This window comes from Papio anubis, chromosome 15, assembly GCF_008728515.1.
Source record: "Papio anubis isolate 15944 chromosome 15, Panubis1.0, whole genome shotgun sequence".
NCBI classification, from domain to species: Eukaryota; Metazoa; Chordata; class Mammalia; order Primates; family Cercopithecidae; genus Papio; species Papio anubis.
The window spans coordinates 91892853-91914467 of record NC_044990.1 but is presented as its reverse complement, the minus strand read 5'-3'; the positions used below and the strand labels follow the sequence as shown (position 1 = coordinate 91914467).

The 21615-nt window shown below is 43.0% G+C and overlaps 1 protein-coding gene and 1 long non-coding RNA gene across 7 annotated transcripts in view; one reads left to right on the top strand and one right to left on the bottom strand.

Moving 5' to 3' along the window:
• Nucleotides 1-317: 317 nt before the first annotated feature.
• LOC110741748 lies at nt 318-3270 on the top strand. Its single transcript, XR_004178592.1, has 2 exons — nt 318-833; nt 2856-3270. It is a non-coding gene; the product is annotated as an uncharacterized LOC110741748 (long non-coding RNA).
• Nucleotides 3271-8750: 5480 nt separating this feature from the next.
• CDC16 (cell division cycle 16) overlaps nt 8751-21615 on the bottom strand; it is a 40003-nt gene continuing 27138 nt past the window's right edge. For 4 of the 6 annotated variants that reach the window (XM_021929831.2, XM_021929834.2, XM_021929833.2 and 1 more), the window contains 5 exons: nt 19213-19274; nt 18148-18283; nt 15885-15975; nt 8950-9259; nt 8751-8867 (listed from right to left, as the gene is read on the bottom strand). In XM_021929831.2, the coding sequence (XP_021785523.1) occupies nt 8988-9259; nt 15885-15975; nt 18148-18283; nt 19213-19274 (561 nt within the window). In that variant the 3' untranslated portion in view covers nt 8751-8867; nt 8950-8987. The remainder of the gene's footprint in view (nt 8868-8949; nt 9260-15884; nt 15976-18147; nt 18284-19212; nt 19275-21615) is intronic. The other 2 variants (XM_021929835.2, XM_021929832.2) reach the window with 2 other exon arrangements.

Sequence of the window (21615 nt, the reverse complement as noted above, 5' to 3'; positions counted from 1 at the left end):
TTTTTTTTGGAGACAGGTCTCACTCTGTGCTACACTGTGGCGATGCAGTGGCGCGATCTCCGGCTCACGCAAGCTCCGCCTCCCAGGTTTACGCCATTCTCCTGCCTCAGCCTCCCGAGCAGCTGGGACTGCAGGCGCCCACCACCTCGCCCGGCTAGTTTTTGTATTTTTGGTAGAGACAGGGGTTTCACCGTGTGCAGCCAGGATGGTCTCGATCTCCTGACCTCGTGATCCGCCCGTCTCGGCCTCCCAAAGTGCTGGGATTACAGGCTTGAGCCACCGCGCCCGGCCTTTTTTTTGCATTTTTAAAGCAGAGACGGGGTTTCGCCATGTTGGCCGGGATGGTCTCGATCTCCTGACCTCGTTATCCGCCTGTCTCGGCCTCCCAGAGTGCTGAGATTACAGACGTGAGCCACCGATCCGGGCCCTTGCACGTATTTTCTTATGAACACACAGGTAGCAGCACTTTGATTACAGTAATTTATATGGAAGTTATTTTAAAATGACTTTCCCCTTCTCTTCCTCATGTAGGCTGTATATTTCATCTGCGGCACGCTTTCTCCCAAGAATCTCAAGCACACACAGGAAACCAGAGAATAACATCACTGAGGCTTGAACACATCCAGAGACCAAGGGCGTCACTGGCAGAAAAGCTTTTAGGCGGATCCACAGGCCCGAGAGCCACCCCGCCCAGAGACGTGGCTTCCTATGAGCAGTTCACACGCGGCTCTGCAGCACCCACAAGCGGGGCCAGGGGCTGGTTTTCGTAGTTCACAGTCTGCAGGGATCTTAGCAAAAATATGGCCGTGGTAAAAGTGCCTAGACCAGGCTCAGTGAGTAGGAAGACTAGTTAGGCTGATGAAAAGCTCTGATGATGTGTGTGATTAAAAGTAGGAAAATGTGGTTGCCAGATAAAATATTTTACCATATAGTGAGGGGCAGAATGTGGAAACCATTTATTTTAAATGTTTGTTCCTGCAGTGTTTAAAATATAGGAGATATATTCTGATTATAAAGAAACTGCTCTCCGCCGGGCGCGGTGGCTCACGCCTGTAATCCCAACACTTTGGGAGGCCGAGACCATCCTGGCTAACACAGTGAAACCCCGTCTCTACTAAAAATACAAAAAATTAGCCGGGTGCGGTGGTGGGCGCCTGTGGTCCCAGCTACACGGGAGGCTGAGGCCGGAGAATGGCGTAAACCTGGGAGGCGGAGCTTGCAGTGAGCTGAGATCCGGCCACTGCACTCCAGCCTGGGCGACAGAGCAAGACTCCGTCTCAAAAAAAAAAAAAAAAAAAGAAACTGCTCTCATCTATTTGTATGTCTTCCCTCTAGTTTTAAAATATTAAACAATCTAACTCAATATTTAATTTTACCTCTAGTCATGTTACTAGGCTGGGATAATAAAAAGGACTGTTGAACTTCACATCTGCCATCTATAACACATTCTTAATGAAGCAATCTTGCACCAGGGGATTTATCAACTTTGCCAAATTTCCTAAAATTACCAAATGGAGAAAAAAGAGCTGGTCCCGCCTCTCACCAGGCACAACCAAGTACAGTAACTTAGGGTATTTCTTGTGTTCGTGTTTTGCCCTCACCACTGCAAAGACCTGTTCTTGGCTGAAGCCAGGTTGGCCTCAGCCAACGTGAGGGAGCCTTCATTTGACCTTACCCAGAACCGTGAGCATTTCCACTTCTCCCTTTACTGCACTGTATACGTAAAGGGACTCATGTTTGCTGGATGTGTATATTTTGTAAACCTAGCTAGCAAAATGTCCAAATGTTTCTTCCCCCCAAGTCAATTTTTTAACACCTTTCTGATTCATTACTTCCTGTTATTGCAAAGTTCTGAAAAATGATTTTGAAAAAAAGGATTTTAGAATTCAGCTGTTTGATGAAATTATCTTTAAATAAAATCTTACATGAATTTTAAGATACAGTGAATGAAATACACTTGTAAAATTGTTTGATTTTACATGACAAATTATATCATAAAGAAAATCTAGCTTCCTACACATTAGCCAGCCTGTTGAAATGTTCTGTTTGATACATGTAGAGAACTTTACAGCCAAAGCAAAGCAGTAAGAAATAATCTCCAAACCTTTCTTCATGTGGGCTGTATACTATGTAACTTTACTTTTGCTTAACTGAACACTTCCATCTGTGAATGTGGCCCCGGGCTACATTTTACTTGGTAGCCCCTATCTCATTGGTAGATGACAGTGACTTGAAGAAGCTGGTGACCATAACACTTCCAAGTATTTCCCTTAAGGATAACATGGCCACTGTAGTTAGCGAGAAGGACACCTTTTTAGGAGAAACTTGTCATGAGATACTGAAGAACTGGGTAGTAACAGGAACAATACTTGGCAGTATGATGACACATTGTTTTTACTCTCAGGAGGCCTAAACACTGATGTTAGCACTGCTGCTAATCTGAATTACAGCTTAGTCAAGTGTCTGAACCCTTTGCATTTTGTGTCGTAAAGCACTGTCAACAGAGTAATGGCTCACCTACTGGACATTCACTTACAGAAACCAAAAAAATCCTAACAGTGATCAGTGAGAAAACTAAATGGTTTTTTCTTTTTTTTTTTCCTCTGGCAGGAAAAATAAATGTAAAAACTCAGCACTTTATTAATATAATACTTTCATTTTAGTTGTTTTAAAAATAATTAAGTTCAGTCACTTGATTTTCTACCCCCAACTCAAGACAGGGGAGGCACACATGATGCCTGACAGAGAGACAGAAAAGCCATTTAAAAATGAAAACAAGAAAACACATTAGTTTGAGTCTAATTTAGCATGGGGTAACTCATGGTCTCTAAGTGTATTACTGTGTTAACTTCCAGCACAATATCTGACTTTCACTGTGATGACTGCAGACAGGATGGGGTCTGAATGCTGGTCTTCAACGCACCATACAACAGTGCTAGACCCTCAACTGTATGAAGGGGAAGAAAGCCCTCCTTAAAAGATTTACTGGAGTTAACACCTGGGGATCCTCAAGAAATGAACGCTACCACTGTTCTGCTTCAGAAGGTAGAAATACAGGGAATACACTTTAGATAGGTTAAGATAAAAAGTTTTGTGTTTAAGGCAGTTCGGTTGCCTGGAAAATTCACTTCTGTATAATGCCTAATTTGTTAATGATGCTATGAGTAGATGCTTTGTAGTAACTATACAAGTTTGTTTTTCTTTTATGAAAAAGTAATGTGTCCTCTGACGTTAGGAATAGGAGCGTTTGAATAAAGGACTTTAAACCAATGAAGCATATAATCGTCTCTTTATTAGAATGACGAAAAGAGTGGCGGCGGTGTTTGCTTGTACAGTTATCACCTAGGAGTCGTATCAAGATTCTAAAATAGTTTGATTTTACATGACAAATTATATCATAAAGAAAATCTAGCTTTATGATTTTCTGTTACAATGGCTGTTCAATTCTTTGAGCTTTTTAAAGCATCACAAATGTATTAATAGCTGTTTATTATCTTAAATACTATGACTTTCAAAAGTAAAACTGAATTTTGATAAGTATTGCAAACAATTTTATATGACTATTATTTAGCTATAGTTTTTTTTTTCTTTTTTGAGACAGTCTTGCTCTGTCCCCCAGACTGGAGTGCAGTGGTGCAATCTCAGCTCACTGCAAGCTCCGCCTCCCGGGTTCCCGCCATTCTCCTGCCTCAGCCTCCTGAGTAGCTGGTACTACAGGCTCCTGCCACCACACCTGGCTAATTTTTTGTATCTTTAGTAGAGACGGGGTTTCACCGTGTTAGCCAGGATGGTCTCGATCTCCTGACCTCGTGATCTCCCCGCCTCGGCCTCCCAAAGTGTTGGGATTACAGGCGTGAGCCACCATGCCCAGCCTATAGTTTTTTTTTAAATATGACTAATATTTAAAGAGAGCAGTGACGTCATAGAAAACGGCAGGGCAGGAAGCTTCGGCGATTGAATTGATTGGTTCTTCTCCAAAACCACCATTAAGCTGGACAAAAAATTAGCAGAATCAACTGTTTTCTAACTCTGTCACCTCATCAGATGCTTACTGCAACCCGGGGAAGGCTTGATGATGCAGAGGCTGCAGCTTTTTGGTTCAGAGGGTGGTGTGGATGGACAACCTATGTACCTGCTGCAGCCTGTCCTCAGCGAGGACCCTGTGCATTTTGGTCATATAATGGTGCCCTGAGGGACCAGCGTAGATGCGTGCCTTTGTCTCGACCCCTTAGGCTGCAGCAATTTCCCCAATACCATCTGTCAGAAAATTTAGAGACATACACTTTAAAAAAAGAAAAAAAAACACGAGGTCAGGAGATCGAGACCATCCTGGCTAACACGGTGAAACCCCATCTCTAGTAAAAAATACAAAAAACTAGCCAGACGAGGTGGCGGGAGCCTGTAGTCCCAGCTACTCGGGAGGCTGAGGCAGGAGAACGGTGTGAACCTGGGAGGTGCAGCTTGCAGCTAGCTGAGATCGCACCACTGTGCTCCAGCCTGGGCGACAGAGTGAGACTCCGTCTCAAAAAAAAAAAGATCCAGATATTGGGCCAGCCACGGTTACTCATGCCTGTAATCCCAGCACTTTGGGAGGCTGAGGCGAGAGGATCATCAGAGCCCCTGAGTTCAAGACCACCCTGGGTAACATAGTGAGACTGCGTCTCTACAAAAATAAAAATAAATAAATTAGCCAGGCATGGTGGTGCATTCCTGTAGTCCTAGCTACTTGGGAGGCTGAGGCGAGAGGACCCCTTGAGCCAAGGAGTTAGAGGCTGTAGTTAGCTATGATCATGCCACTGCACTGTAGCCTAGGTGACAGAGACCTCATCTCAAAAAAAAGAAAAGATCCAGACACTTAAGGAAATCTCTGTCAGGTTACAGGCTGACCAGAGAGACAATAAAAAGACCAGGAACCTCAGGAATACAGACTTTACAAAAATAACTTGGAAAATTCACTACACAAATGAACTGCAGCCCTCAACATGTAACAGAAGCAATCCTTGAGGAAAGGGATACTGTGATTTCCAGAGCTACTGCAGTGTCATATTCAAACTGTACAGTTCTCAACACAAAATTACAAAGCACACAAATAAAATGGAAAATATGGCTGACTTATGGGAAAAAAAAGAATATGACAGAAACTGTCCTTGAGGAAGCCCAGATATTAGAATTACTAGTCAAAGATGTTCATCAACTGTATTAATATGCTCACAGGGCTAGCAGAAACCCTGGAAAACGGACTAAAGGAACCAGGAGAGTGATGTATGAACAAACAGAAAATGTGAACAGAGACAGAAATGATAAAAAGGAACCAAATAGAAACTCAGGAACTGAAAAACACAACAGCTGAGATTAAAGCATTCTACTGGAAGGATTCAGCAGCAGACTTGAGCAGGCAGAATTAGCAAAGGTGAAGAGAAGGCAGTTGAACTTATCCAGTCTGAGGAGCACAAGAACAGAACCTATGGGACACCGTCAGAAATACCAACACACGCATATAGGAATCCCAACAAGAGAGGAAAAGGGCAAACAAACAAAAACAACAACAAAAAAACCCCTAAAGAAATAATGGCCGGAAAGTGAGGAAGCACATCAAAAGCCAAAATCGGCCAAATGCAAGGCCTCTCGCACCAAACAGTTGGTCAAGTTGTGAATGCAAAGGAAAAGTTATTGAAGGAAATTAAAAGTGCTTCTCCATTAAACACACAAAAGAAAGTGAAACAGCCTTATTGCTGATAGGGAGAAGGTCTGAGTGATCTGGATACAAGACCAAACGAGACACAACATTGCTGTAAGCCAGCCTAATCCAGAGCAAGACCCTAACTCTCTTCAATTCTATGAAGGCTGAGAGAGGCGAGGGAGCTGCAAAAGAATAGGTAGAAACTAGCAGAGATTTTTCATGAGGTTTAAGGACAGAAGCCGTCTCCACAACATAAAAAGTGCAAGACGGAACAGCAATTGCTGATGGAGAAGCCAGCTAGATGGTCTAGCAAAGATCATTAATGAAGATGGCCACATTAAACAGCAGATAATCAATGCAGACAAAACAGCCTTATATTGGAATATGATGCCATCTAGGACTCTCATAGCTGAAGTCGATGCCTTGTTTCAAAGGACAGGCTGACTTGTGAGGGGCTAATGCAGCTGGAGGCTTTAAACTAAAGCCAATGCTCATTCACATTTTGAAGAAAATCTGAGAGCTAAGTCTATTCTGCCTGTGCTTTAAAAATAGAAAAAGTTTAGGTGACAGCACCTCTGTTTACAGTATGGTTTACTATTTTAAGCCTACCCTTGAGACCTACTGTTCAGAAAATGATTCCTTTCAAAGCATCACTGCTCATTGACAATCTGACAATGCACCTGGTCACCCATGAGCTCCGTGGGAGATGTACAAGACGAATGCTGTTTGCATGCTGCTAACACATCCATCTGCAGCTCACGGATCAAGGAGTCATTTTGAATTTCAAGTCTTATCTTTTAGGAAATAACGTTTTGTAAGGCTACAGCTGCCATAGAGTGATTCCTCAGATGGATCTGGGCAAAGAACACAGAAAACTTTCGGGAAAGGATTCACCATTCTAAATGCCATTAAGAACATTTGTGATTCATGAGGAGTGGTCAAAATGGGAGTTTGGAAGAAGTTGCTTGCAGCATGTGGTGATCTAATAGCAAGATAACTAAAATTAGAAGTGGAGCTGGGCGTGGTGGTGTGTGCCGGTAATCCCAGCTACTTGGGAGGCTGAAGCGAGAGGGCTGCTTGAACCCAGGAGTTCGAGATGAGCCTGGGCAACACATGAGACTCTGTGTCAAAAAATATACAAATAAATAAAAAAGAAATAAAATCTAAAAATGGAGCCTAAAGATGTGACTGAATTGCTGCAGTCTCATGATAAAACTTTAATAGATGAGGAGTTGCTCTCTATGGATAAGCACAGAAAATAGTTTCTTAAAACGGAATCTACTCCTGGTGAAGATACTGAACATTGCTGAAACAACAACAAAGGATTTAGAAGATTCCATAAATTTTGCTGATAAAGCAGCGTCGGGGTTTGAGAGGATTAACTCGTTTTGAAAGACGTTCTACTGTAATACGTTGTCAAACAGCATCACATGCTACAGAGAAATCTTTCATCAAAGAGTCAATCAATGCAGCAAACTTCACTGTCTTATTTGAAGAAGTTACCAGTCAGTCACCCCAGCCTTCAGCAACCATCAACATCAGCCATCCACATGGAGGCAAGACCCTCCGTTAGCAAAAAGATTACAACTCGCTAAGGGTTTAAATGTTAAAGGCATTTTTTTAACAATAAAGTGTTCTCTTTTTTTTTTTTTCTTTTTTAGATGGAGTCTCACTCTGTTGCCCAGGCTGGAGTGCAGTGGTGGGTGTGCTGTCCAGCTCACTGCAATCTCTCCCTCTGGGGTTCAGGTGATTCTCCTGCCTCAGCCCCCCAAGTAGCTGGTATTGCATGCACGTGCCACCACGCCCGGCTGATTTCCGTATTTTAGTAGAAACAGGGTTTTGCCATGTTGGCCAGGCTGGTCTCGAATTCCTGAAAGTATTTTTTTTTTTTTTTTTTTTTGGGAGACGGAGTTTTGCTCTGTAGCCCGGGCTGGAGTGCAGTGGCCGGATCTCAGCTCACTGCAAGCTCCGCCTCCAGGGTTCCCACCATTCTCCTGCCTCAGCCTCCGGAGTAGCTGGGACTACAGGCGCCCGCCACCTCGCCCGGCTAGTTTTTTGTATTTTTAGTAGAGACGGGGTTTCACCGTGTTAGCCAGGATGGTCTCGATCTCCTGACCTCGTGATCCACCCGTCTCGGCCTCCCAAAGTGCTGGGATTACAGGCTTGAGCCACCGCGCCCGGCCTCCTGAAAGTATTTTTAAATTAAGGTGTGTACACTGGTTTTTGGACATAATGCTATTACGCACTTAATAGACTACAGTATAAACGTGTAACTTTTTTATGTACTGGGAAACCAATTTGTGAAACTTGTTTTATTGTGATATTTGCTTTATTTCACCAGTTTGGAACCAAAACTGCAATGTCCCCAAGACTTGCCTGTAGGTACACCAGTCCATACTGATAAATGACTGAATAAACAGGAGAGAAGAAACAAATCTTCAAGAAGAATAACATGCACAGATACTGCTCTCTCCCGGGGTTGGAGCTTAAACCTCCTCAACCCACAGAGTATGGAAAGGGAAAAACAGGAACTTGACAGTGGAGAAACCTGGCAGACACCACTGTGACCAGGTGGCCAAGGTGAGCACTGCCTGGGATACGTGATGTGGTGGTTACAACCACCCAGCAGGATGTAATGAGAAAGGTGCTTGAGAAACATCAGACCAACTCCAATGGAGGGACATTCTTCAGACTGCCTGGCCAGTACTCCTCAGAACTGTCAGGGTCATGAGAAACAAGGGAAGTCTGAGGAACTGTCACAGGCGAGAGACCGCAAAGGAGACGGGATGACTAAATGCAGTGTGTGCCTGGATGGGACTCTGGCACAGAAAGCAGACATTAGGGAAAAACTGGTGAAATCCAAATAAAGGCTGGATTTCAGTTAATGGTAACTACCAACGTTGGTTTCTTAGTCATGACAAATGTTCCATGGTAACGTAAGAGGTTAACAATGGGGGAAACTAGGTGAGGGGCACATAGAAGCTCTCTGTACTCTCTCTGCCATTTTTCTGTAAATCTCAAATTAGACCAAAATAAAAGTTTATTGGAAAAGAAAAATAAAAAAAAGACATAACAGATGGTTTACCTTCTTTATTCCACTATGTGTAACTATTTTGTAGGTTCAGAGAATCAGAACACATCTGTTGCAGAGGTGTGCGATCCAGTCTCTTAGGGCGGGTCTCTGTTCCTAAATGTAGAGATGCAGTTTGGAGTCACGTTAGGAAGCGGGACATTCCTAAGCCATGGAGAGGATGTGAGAGAATACTAACCTACACCGGGACAGCGGGACCAGGACCACTGACTGGAGTCACGTGCTGTGGTCTGACATAGACGTCTCTAACATCATGTCACTTTCATTCATTTCAATTTCAAAGGTTTCTTCCAAGGAAGGTCTGGAATCTGGAGTTTTCCTTGAGGGTTCCAACGGCGTAGGCCCCGCTTCTTCTGCAGTCTGTTTTTCCACTTCAAATTCCCTGAAGTCCCACGGAGGTGAAATAATGGTTTTTAGTGTCTTCATCGTATGCACGTCAAAGTCGTAACATTTTAATTTGTCTTTAATGTCTGCTCCTAAAAGAAATACTATAATTAGAATAAAATAAGAAATTCCATCATTTACCATTTCTATTGTTATATAACACCATCTCTATCATTTAAGTCAGATTATACTACTTAGAATAAAATAGTAAACTCCATCATTTATCATTTCCATCATTATACACCATCTCTATCATTTAAGTCAGATTATACTTTTAAGAGCACAAGTTGAGAGCAGAAGGAAAACAACATTCCAATCTTTTCTTTTTCATTTGTTTTCCACCATTTGCAATGGAGGTGTCAGGAGACTTTTAGAAGCACAGGCAGTTGCAACTCCAGGGTTTCAACAGCTGCCCTATTTCCAAGGCCTCCTAAATACGGATGAGGCCTGTGGGCAACTTTTTCCTCTGCTGTTACAGATAAGACCTGCATTGTGTGGCCGCGAGGGGTGGCTCACACCTGTAATCCCAGCATTCTGGGAGGCCGAGGTGGGCAGGGAAATTGAGACCATCCTGGCTAACACGGTGAAATCCCGTCTCTACTAAAAAAAAATACAAAAAAATTAGCCGGGTGTGGTGGTGGCGCCTGTAGTCCCAGCCACTCAGGAGGCTGAGGCAGGAGAACGGCGTGAACCTGGGAGGCGGAGCTTGCAGTGAGCTGAGATCGTGCCACTGCACTCCAGCCTGGCTGACAGAGCTAGATTCCGTCGCAAAAAGAAAAAGAACTGCTGCGCCCACTGGGTATAGTCACCAATCTTATGCACACAGAAGCCACAATGAAATAAAATTCATTTCCCATATATTAAAACCTTAAGGGCGATATAAATTTGAACAGATCTGAACAGATATATTAGGTACAATCATTCGACATAAACAAAATGAGTTTTACACAGTTCAAACCAATAGCTTTCAGGAAAAGGTAATTTGGCAGATAATGACATGCAAACCTTCTAGAAATAAAAATGACATGAATGGTAAATCTCTTCTGCAAGGTCAAGGAGACGTCCCTCTGACTCATTATCAACTCTCCAGCCTTTATTTAGCTTCCTATGAACTTGCCTTGAACAAATGACAAAACTAAGGCTCAGACTTGCCTTTCTTGCCACAGGGCTGCCGAGGGGCAGAGCTGAGGTTTCAACCCAACATCTCTAGGAAACCAGAGTTTACATTTGTTTTTTTAAAATTGAGCTAAAACCAAGAGTCAAGTGTGAATCTCCTTAAGCACACGACTGAATGAACGCTACGTACATGCATCCCACATGACCACCGCCAGAAGGGCACAGAACACACACAGCTCCTTAAGACCACCCTGTGCCCACTCCTGGTCAATACTGCCAGCTTTCCCAAGCCTGAAATAAGCACTATATGGACTTTTCTATCACTACCAATTAGTTTTGTTCATTACTAAGTGATATGGTTTGGATCCGTGTCCCACCAAATCTCAGGTTGAATTGTAATCCTCTATGTTGGAAGGTGGGGCCTGGAGGGAGGTGATTGGATCACGGGGGTGGTTTCTCCTGAATGGTTTAGTGCCATCCTCTTGGTGCTGTTCTCGTGACAGTCAGTTCTAGTTGTTTAAATTCTGTAGCACCTCCTCCCTTTCTCAGTCCCTCCTGTTCCAGATATGTGAAGTGGTGGCTCCCCACTTAGCCTTCTGCCATGACTTCAGGTTTCCTGAGGCCTCCCCAGAAGCCAAGCAGATGCCAGCACCATGCTTCCTGGACAGCCTGCAGAACTGTGAGCCAATTACACTTCTTTTCTTATAAATTACCCAGGCTCAGGTATTTCTTTATAGTAACGTGAGAATGGACTAATACACTAATCTTATAAATGGAAGTAATCAGTAGAGATTCATATTTTTGTCAAAAATCTGTGAAATTTGCCAGGCGTGGTGGCTCACGCCTGTAATCCCAGCACTCTGGGAGACCGAGGCAGGCAGATCACCCGAGGTCAGGAATTCAAGACCAGCCTGGCCAACGTGGTGAAACCCCATCTCTACTAAAAATACAAAAACTTAGCTAGGTGGGGTGGCATGTGCCTGTAATCCTAGCTACTCGGGAGGCTGAGGCAAGAGAATTGCTTGAACCCAGAAGGCGGAGGTTGCAGTAAGCTGAGATTGCACAACTGCACTCCAGCCTGGGCGACTGAAACTCCCTTTCAGAAAAAAAAATAGTAATAATTAAAAATTTTTAAAAATCTGTAAAATTGATCCATGTTTCTAAATGATTCAGTAGTATGAACATGCCACAATTTATTTCTCCTCTCTCCTACTGGTGGACGTTTGAGTCATTTCCAGTTAGGTGCTATTATGAATAAAGCTATGAATACTCTTGTTTGTGACCTTTAGTGGACAGAAGAACTTGCTTCCGTTGGGCTCACACCTGGGAGCACAACTGCTACATCACAGAATCAGTATGGTCAATCATCACCCTCATACCCACTCCAATGAATCACACCTCCCAGCACCCTCACCCTGGTACAGCCCCTCCCACATTGACTCTGAGCTTATGAGACTTGTACTGATGGAACAGAACGTGATGGAAGTGATGATGTGCAACTCTGAATTTTCAAGAGGTCCTGAACTTCAGTTCTTGTCCTTTAGAACCCTGAGAACATCGTGCTACAAAGAAACCTAAGATGAAAGCCCCAGAGAAAGAGACTTAGCACCCAAGCTGAGCTCCCTACTGGAAAATGATACCATTTTAGACCATCTACCCAGTCAAGTATCTGCTAACCACAGCTGCATGAGTAAACCTAGAGAAGACCCACAAATGGGTCACTCAACCCACAGAATTGTAAAAATAATACATTGTTGGTTGAGGTTTTGGAGTGGTTAGGCAGCAATAGAGAACTGATATAATAGGCTTAGCTTTACTATGATGTTAAGCAGTTTTCCAAAAAGGCTTTACCCTTTTATAACCCACTAGTAGTCAATCTACGAGAGTTCCAGTTGCTCCACATCACACCAATACCACATACTGTACTTTTAGCCATTCTGGTGGGTGTGTACTGGTTTCTCACTGTGGTTTTATTTATATTACTTTTTTGAGACAGGGTTTTCACTCTGTTGCTCAGGCTGGAGTGCAGTGGTGTGATCGCTGCAGCTTTGATATCCTGGGCTCCAGTAATCCTCCAGCCTCAGCCCTGAGTAGCTGGCACTAGAGGCACACACCATCACTACGGTTTTAATTTCATTTCCCTGACAAGTAATGATGTTGAGTGCCTTTATTTGCTTCTTCACTGAGGCAGAATAGGGTCTAAAGACAGGGCGCCTTCACTTCAGCCTCTGATTGGTCACAGTCTTCATTTGCATAGGGTGTAACTTCACTTCAGCCTCTGATTGGCCACAAACCAATCCTTCATTGGTATAGGGTGTAACCAACAGGAAACCCCTAAGGGTACTTAAACCCCAACTGGGGCTCATCAGCTACTTGCTCAAGCCGGCTCCCACTCTGTGGTGTGTACTTTCACTTCAATACACCTATGCTTTTGTCTTCCACTGCTTTGTGTGTTTTGTTCAATCTTTTTTCACCATGCCAAGAACCTGGACGACTTGTAGTGAAGACCTTCCACACCAGTAACATATTTTGGTGAGCCAGTCAGGAGGTAAGCCCAAATTTTGGGATTTATTTTTCTTTTATTTTTCCCTTTTTCCTCTCTAGAGAGCCTTCATTTGTGGGCATGAGCTGGAGCTATCGCCATGTGGCGATAGCTGTATACAGGGGAACTCCCTGCCTCGCTATTTCCCTTTTCCAACTCGGGATCCTCAGTGGATAGCACCTAAGCACAGAGACAACTGCGGGTCTCTGGCTGGGGACATTCTGGTGAAGTGAAAGATTTCCGTGTGGAAGTGCCTGGCCACCACTGCCCAGTTTGGATGAGGGACCCAAGTCCTTTTCTTGTTTTCAGTCTTTCAGTGGCCATTTCCTACCTAATTGCTCCTTGGTAACTGAGGGCAACTGGCTGGGGTTACCTAAATTTCTTGAGGTTCTCCTTGGAGGAATGAGAGAGTAACTAAGGCAGTAAACTATGATAAATTAAGGGAGGTTACACAGGACAAGGAGAAAAATCCAGCCATGTTTCATGGCAGGCTGGAGGAGGACTTTAAAAACATACCAATCTGGACCCTTCCTCTCCCAAAGGCAGTGTTGAGCCCTCTTTTATTCCTAGTATTACTACTTTTGGTATGAACTTTCTTTTTTAGTGATTATGTAGAAGTTTATACATTTTAGTGACTGCTTTAAACAACCTATATTGTATCATTTTCAAGCCCACAGAAATGTATAAGGCATATAATTTTGACACTTTTCAATTATTTTTAAGGTTATAAGCATGTAAAATACTGTTAATATATATAAGAATATGCATAACTACCAATATATAGCTTTTTTTTTTTTTTGAGATGGGCTCTGTCACCCAGGCTGGAGTACAGTGGTGCAATCTTGGCTCACTGCAACCTCTGCCTCCCAGGTTCAAGTGATTCTCCTGCCTCAGCCTCCCGAGTAGCTGGGACTACACACGTGTGCCAGTATGCCTGGCCAGTTTTGTTTTTTGTTTTTCTTTTTTTAGTAGGGGCAGGGTTTCACCATGTTGGCCAGGTAAGTCTTGACCTCCTGACCTCTGCCTGCCTTGGCCTCCCAAAGTGCTGGGATTACAGGTGTGAGCCACCATGCCCGGCCTAGATAGCTTCTTTTGAGAGATATTCTCTAAATTTTCATCCAGAGTAGATTCACTAGTTTATTAGGTGTGCTTCTCAATACATTGCCTGAATGTTTTAAAGTACATAGAAATTTGAATACTGTTTAACCTCATACATTCCTTTGTTTATAGATTGTTTAATATTTCCAAGGATTAAAGACATCACAGCCCCCTATAAGATTCAGTAATATTGGCCGGGCGCGGTGGCTCAAGCCTGTAATCCCAGCACTTTGGGAGGCCGAGACGGGCGGATCACGAGGTCAGGAGATCGAGACCATCCTGGCTAACACAGTGAAACCCCGTCTCTACTAAAAATACAAAAACTTAGCCGGGCGAGGTGGCGGGCGCCTGTAGTCCCAGCTACTCGGGAGGCTGAGGCAGGAGAATGGCGTAAACCCGGGAGGCGGAGCTTGCAGTGAGCTGAGATCCGGCCACTGCACTCCAGCCTGGGTGACAGAGCAAGACTCCGTCTCAAAAAAAAAAAAAAAAAAAAAAAAAAGATTCAGTAATATTAATAAAATTTGAGACATATAATGATAGAACCCAACACATTCAGAGAAAAATTGTTTATACTGCTGTAGAGCCGGAAATGAAACCCAGGTTCTAAGGGGACAGGGAAACTGTTTGTTAAGTGTGCCATGAGCTACCACACAAGTGCATCAGTGACTGGGCATAGAGCAGGCACAATTACAGGATGGTTAAGAGAGTGAGCTGTGGAGCTTAACTCTATGTGAACATGCATTTTTAAACTATGATGTGCTTCAGTTTATCCTACTTTACAACGGGTATTACTCATTTTTTGTTGTTCTTCTCAGTTGACTGGATTATTTCCCCAGTCTGTCTTCTTGCCACTCTGGATGCCCACATGAGACGACCCAGGGTAATTTCTGACAGCCTCGGACTCCTTGGGAAAACCAGAGGGCACCACAGACCCCGTTTTAGGAGCAACCTCTGTTTCCCTCAGGGAACCCCAAGACACATAAGCAGACAGGTCCTTCTCAAAATCTAAAGCTCTGCTCTGTTTTCTATCACATTACCTGATCTTTTTGACTTTTGGGGAAATTACATCAGACATTACTTTAGTAGGGCCCGGGCACAGTGGCTCATGCCTGTTATCCCAACACTTTGAGAGGCTGAGGCAGGCAGATCACCTGAGGTCAGGGGTTCAAGACCAGTCTGGCCTGAACATGGAGAAGACCAGTCTCTACTAAAAATACAAAATTAGCCAGGCGTGGTGGCACATGCCTGTAATCCCAGCTACTCGGGAGGCTGAGGCGGGAGAATCACTTGTACCCGGGAGACAGGGGTTGTGGTGAGCCGCGATCGTGCCATTGCACCCCAGCCTGGGCAACAGAGTGAAACTCCGTCTCAAAAAAAAAAAAAAAGAAAGAAAGAAATTACTTTAGTAGGAATGGGAGTTAGCAGGCTTGCAACTTCCCTATCCTAGATCTCAAGATTTAACCTCACCACATCCTCCTTATCATGTAATGTTTATAACTAAACGAGTGCCCAAGTACAGCAATTCCATCCAAACTTATATTATTACTTATTCATTGTTATGGAAATGTATGGCATCTCAACATTCTATTGAAATGTAAAGATTTATATTGTTATACCCTGCATTTAAAATAATGACAGAGCCCCTTCGATTGTGTATTAGAAAAATGTTGCTAAGATTTCTTTTTCCATTATAGAAACAGACGGGTCCTTCTATCAAAGTGCTTTACACTTACTCTATAGCGGTATTTTCCACAAGCAAGTATTCAACTTTAAACTGAATGTATCCTCGGTGAGTCACTAACTCCCCACAGCATTGTTCCAATAAAATAAATGGAGTTTCTTGTTTTTAATGCAGCACGAATGGTTAGAAAGATAAACTTGGAACCTCAATGAGAATATGAGAAACATAAACAGAGACATATAACAACCTAAAAAATGGAGTACAATACCAATAAGAATAATGATCATCTTACCGATATAAGCTTCGGAATCACCAATGTACATTTCGATGCAATGACCAAGCATTGTAACAGAAAATGTATCATCTCGCCTAAGACCAAGGGCCTGCCATAAAAGATTCAGCATGGTTATTAAAAGAAAATGTATTTCCTTCTCTTTTGTTTAGAAATATTACCACACTGATTCATTTCAAAATATTCCAGAGCATCCAGGGTGGGGGAAGCGGCACTGTTAGTGGGGCCAGAGCTACACAAGCCGATGGCTGGCCATGAGCCGATGACTGTTGAAGTTGGTTATGGGTCATGGAGGTTCATCACACTATTCTATTTTCTTATGCTGGAAACCTACACCAAAAAAGGTTTTTTAAAAAGTTCTATCTCGACTGGGCACAGTGGCTCATGCCTGTAATCGCAGCACTTTGGGAGGCCTAGGCGGGTGGATCACCTGGGGTCAGGAGTTCCAGACCAGCCTGGCCAACATGGTGAAACCCCGTCTCTAATAAAAAAATACAAAAATTAGCGGGGCATGGTGGCAGGTGCCTGTAATCCCAGCTACTTGGGAGGCTGAGGCAGGAAAAGTGCTGGGAGGTGGAGGCTGCAGTGAGCCAAGATCGCACCACTGCACTCTAGCCTGGGCAACAAAGTAAAATTCTATCTCAAAAGAAAAAAAAAAGTTCTATCTCCATATAGAGTTCTCTGAGCCTTCTGTATTTGTTTGTTTGTTTGTTTGTTTTCAGACACAGTCTCGCTCTGTCGCCAGGCTGGAGTGCAGTGGCGTGATCTCCGCTCACTGCAACCTCCACCTCCTGGGTTCAAGCAAATCTCCTGCCTCAGCCTGAGACTGAGGCACAGGGCTAGTAGTTGGGACTACAGGCACGTGCCCAGCTGATTTTTGTATTTTTAGTAGAGACGGGGTTTCACTATATTGGTCAGGATGGTCTTGATCTCTTGACCTCGTGATCTGCCCGCCTCAGCCTCCCAAAGTGCTGGTATTACAGGCGTGAGCCAACGTGCCCAGCCGAGCCTTCTGTATTAATCAGATCTCAGAAGAAAGGTAAATTATACAACACTCAAATATACATATTTAAAAGATTATACAGGACTAGAAAATGTGCTTAGTCCAAACTTCTGACGAGCTCAGTGCTCTGGTGACCATCATGGTACCTTCACGACTTCATCTAACCTCAAAATCTCTAATGAACTCCTGAAAATCAGTTACAAACCGCTCATGAGTTTATCTTTGATAAATTTTCTCATATTTTATCTCTTTTTCCAAATAGCATTAGTTCACTGATTCTAAGACCCACATTTTCTCAAATTCGAACACTGCTTCCCTTTTACCTGTGGTTTCCTATTACTGCCATCAACCAGCCACCGCTGTGATGTAGGTAAAACCTGCCTGAGCAGCATGGACTTGGTGGTTATGTTGGCAGCACAGACTAGATCACAAACCACGTGAGGAACACTTAAACAGATACGGGGATTGTGGTTTTCTAAAAACCCCCCATTGACACTATAGCAGACTGAGAGGGATGAGAGAGAGAGAGTTGGAAAGCAGGTGTCTGTGGCTGGGAGGAAACCCAGAGTCAGGAACTGGGTATGTGTGCTAGCATCAGGGCACTATTCTGGGAAAACACAGATACTGGCCCTCTGGGTTGAATATTGCAACCATTTATTTCACTTACATGTACATTTCTAGGTATGTACTAGAGTAATACAAATCTGCCTAAATATGTTCAAGAATATTTTCTCTAAATACAAAAAAATTAAGTGACAGGAAAAAATTATGTTAAAGTTTAATTGGCAGCACTTTTTTCTTTATGGTCATCCTGCTTACTCATGGTCTTAAATTTGATGGAATATGGTACATGGATTAAGGAAAGGTTCTTTCCTTGTGATGACTGCACAGACTGTTTTGTTCATCTACTAAAGTGATCTAAGCGGATTAATTGTAAAAGTCATCAACAGAAAGACTGGGAGTTCCCAAAGGGCCTACGTCGACAGATAACGCTGTGCTCAGCACTCAGATCACTGGCGAGTGCCGCTGGGCACCTGCGCACTTCCCTGCAAACACTGAGGACAGGACTTATGTTTATTTCTAATTTGATGAATACTGTACAACACCTACATGCTTCGCTCTGCAAAGAAAAGAATAAAACGTAAGGTTGCCTAAAGATTATTAAAATAGTAAGTAAAATATTACCTAGAAAAAATATTTCAAAAAAGGAAGTGGTCAATGTTAACCAGATTTAAAATCAGGTACAAAGACAAGACATACTGTGTGGAAGTAGTCCACAGCATTTTCAAAGTTGCCCATCAGACTGTGGATATATCCAATAGCAGAGTAGGTGGATGCGTTCTGAGGAATCAACACCAGTGCCTGGCGGTGGTAATCCAAGGCCTCGGCGTACTTTCTGTGGGGGAGAACACAATCACTGGCCACAGTAAAAGCACTAAATCCCTAAGTCTAAGATGAGTCCATCCATATCAACACCCAAGAAACACTATCTCGATAAAAACAGCAGTCTAGACTGGTGAACGTCCTCCACACCTACTCTCGCGCATCTCAATATGCCCTCTAAATGCATCTTCCAGGCCTGCTCCCTCCTCCGGCCAAGGGCACTCCTGCAGGGATGTCTGCTGTATTCCTTCTGATGTCTAGTGGGACACTGCAACCAGAACCCCAGTCCCTGCCTCCTGGCTGTGTCCTTCCCACACATCCCCCTTAGGTGACAGTCTGCGTCCCATATCAGGGGTAAATAAAAGCAGCCAAGGTGTATTGCTTTAAGGTCCAAAAGATTTACTTAGAAAAGTGCTCCCCAAAGTTCTCTGGAATACTTGACTTGTAAAGTCTTTTGTGAAAAAAATGTTTTATCCTCAATTAAACTTTGGAAAATACCATAAGCTTGTAATACATAGTAAAGACTCAAAGAAATCCTGCAATAGAAACACTTGTTAAATCTTGAGTAACCTAAAATTGCCCAGACTTATTTAACCAAAAAAACCATTTTTCAACTGTTGCCTGTTTATCACACCACAAAACCTCTAGCAGAAAACAGTTAGAATATGGATAGGATTTTAATTATATCTTACTGTCCTAATTCTTCTGAATTAATTTTGAACACTAAATTTTCATATGAAAAAGCAAAAATCTCAATGTTTCTAAAATAAAATTACACCACAGAGATAAATAATAAAAACTGATTTTGATGCTAATTATACCTGAGCAGCCAAGTACAAGAAAGCTAGTGGATCTCATGAAATAAAAATATGACAAAGTATTCAAAATTAAGTAAACTTTGAGTCACAAAGTATATTTCTGAAAATGCTCTACTTCACTTACTTAAGTTTTCTGCAGACATGCCCCAAGTTGTTCAACAAAGGTTCCCATTTGTCAACTGTTACCTAAAACATAGCAACATCAAGCCCACGAGTTATATATGTCACGGTTCAGCCTGATTTGTTTGCACTGAATTATTTCACGCCTTGCAAGCTGGGCTCTCTCCCAGTGTGTGCCTCCAGCACGCCACAAGGCCAGGGTAACTGCTGGTTTATCTATCTCCCTTTCTTCCCTACTAGGAGACTTCTGAGGACTCTGTTATCATTAGGACAAGTTTATCCAAGAGCCAATCCCTGCTGGAGTTCAAATGAGTATCTGCAGCTCAGAGCTTTCCCTCAAACACCAGACCTCTCTATCCATCTGCCTGCTAAATACTTCTGCTTGGAACTGTTACAAGCACTTTAAGTTCGGTGTGCTACGCACCACACCCGTCTCTCCCTGGCCATCCCGCCCCTGACCTAACTGCTTCTGAGTGCCCCTCCAGTCAGTGAATGGCACCCCCATCCCCTCTGACCCTTCCAGGAAGCACACCAGGGCTGGTTCCTTCTAATTGCTAAGCATAACTCCAACCTATTTAATCCTCACCTTCCTCACTAACAGAGTCAAATCTGGGCCCCAATCATCAAAGTCTGACCAGATTGTTTCCTTCTTAAATCCCTTTTGTTTTCCCACTCTCCTCAGGATAAGGTACAAACTCTTTCATTCTGGGCCCTTAGTGACCCACACTTAACCCTCTTGACCCACTCCTTAACATTCTCTGTGAACTCAAAATCCAAGTCATACTGAATTAGCTCCAATTTTTGCAAATACTGAAATACCCTTGCCCTAATTTTTGCCTGGCTCATGTGTGATGACTTTCAGGACTGAGGTGTATGCAAAAGGCTCATTTCTGGGTGAACTGCCTTTCTCTGTGGGCACCTTTAGTTCCTCAATTGTACCGTATTTCACCATCAATTTACTTATTTACATTCCCCAGTTGATCTGAGGTCAGGAAATAGTAAACTCATTGCCCGTTGCATCCCAACGCTAGCTCAGAACCTATGACTCATTAAATATATGTCAACTAAATGAATGAACAGACCTGAGCCACAGATTCTCTGTCTCTATTGAGACCAGTTCTAGGAGGCACAGCCCATGTGAATGAAAAACAAATCATTTAATGACTCTTAGGCATGACTACTTCTCTTTAACATTTTCTGCAGTTTCTAATAAAGTCAATATCTTCCCCCTCTTCATATAGCTTTTTAATGGGCATTTTGACATTTCAATAGTATTGTGCTTTCATACTTCAAACCATTAAATTTCTGTAAGACTCTAAATGTACTGCCTCTTAATTATCAAAGAATACAGGTTCAGTTGAACCTAAAGTATGGTTTAGGAAAGTGCTTCTCAAACTTTTCTGTGCATGATAATCCCCTGGGGATCTTGCTAAAACTGCAGATTTTGATTCATTTGGTGTGAGATTCTGCATTCCTGGCAGGCTTCTAGGCGATGCTGATGCTGCTAAATCCGTCTGAAAACTGACAAGGTGGCAAGTGGCAATCCCCATTAACAAAACACTTGGATTATCCAGAACTAACCACGACTATGTGGCAGAGGCACCTGCTTTATATACATGCATGTGCAAACACAGGAATAGTGTTTATAAGTTCAGATAACATGAGAGACCAAAGTAAACAAAGCTGTGTCTATGGGGACAGGCAGATCGCTAGGCAGGAAGGCAAAGCTGTGTCTGTAACAGCAGAGAGAGCTAACAGCCAAGGGAAAAGAAAACTGTGGGCAGGTGTGCACAAACAGGAACAGAAACAGGAACAGCAGGAAGCTGAGAAGTGAAAATCAGAATAGAATGAAACAAAACAGGCACGGATGAAACAGAAGAGCATCATGCAAATCTCTTACCTATGCAAGTTTATGGCATCTAAAATTGTTACTACTTTTAAGTCATATCAGTATATGCACATCCTTGATAATTGTTAGGTTAACTCATAAGCACCAATTCATGGGGTACATCGTTCATGCAACAGAAGCAGTCAAATATTTTAAAATGGAAAGGCCCAAATACACACTCAGTGTGCAGTAACAGAAACAAAAGGTGTGAATTTCAGTAATACCTATCCCACCCCTATTCTTTCAGAAGTGGGACCTGCCGCTATACTTTATTTACCCTTCAGTCAAAGAAGCTCTCTGAAGTCCTAGAGGTCCTTTACATCAGACGCTACAGTGCCCAATAGCTTCCACGAACCAAAGACTATTCCTAGCTTCAAATAATCATCCAATCTGTTCTGATGCCTCTCACATTTCAAAGCTAGAGCCCATTTAAGAAGCAAACGCCCAACATTTGCCCTCTTAATTAGGAAAAAAACCTCATTTCTTACCACGTGGTAAAACAGTTAACTAACAATGCAA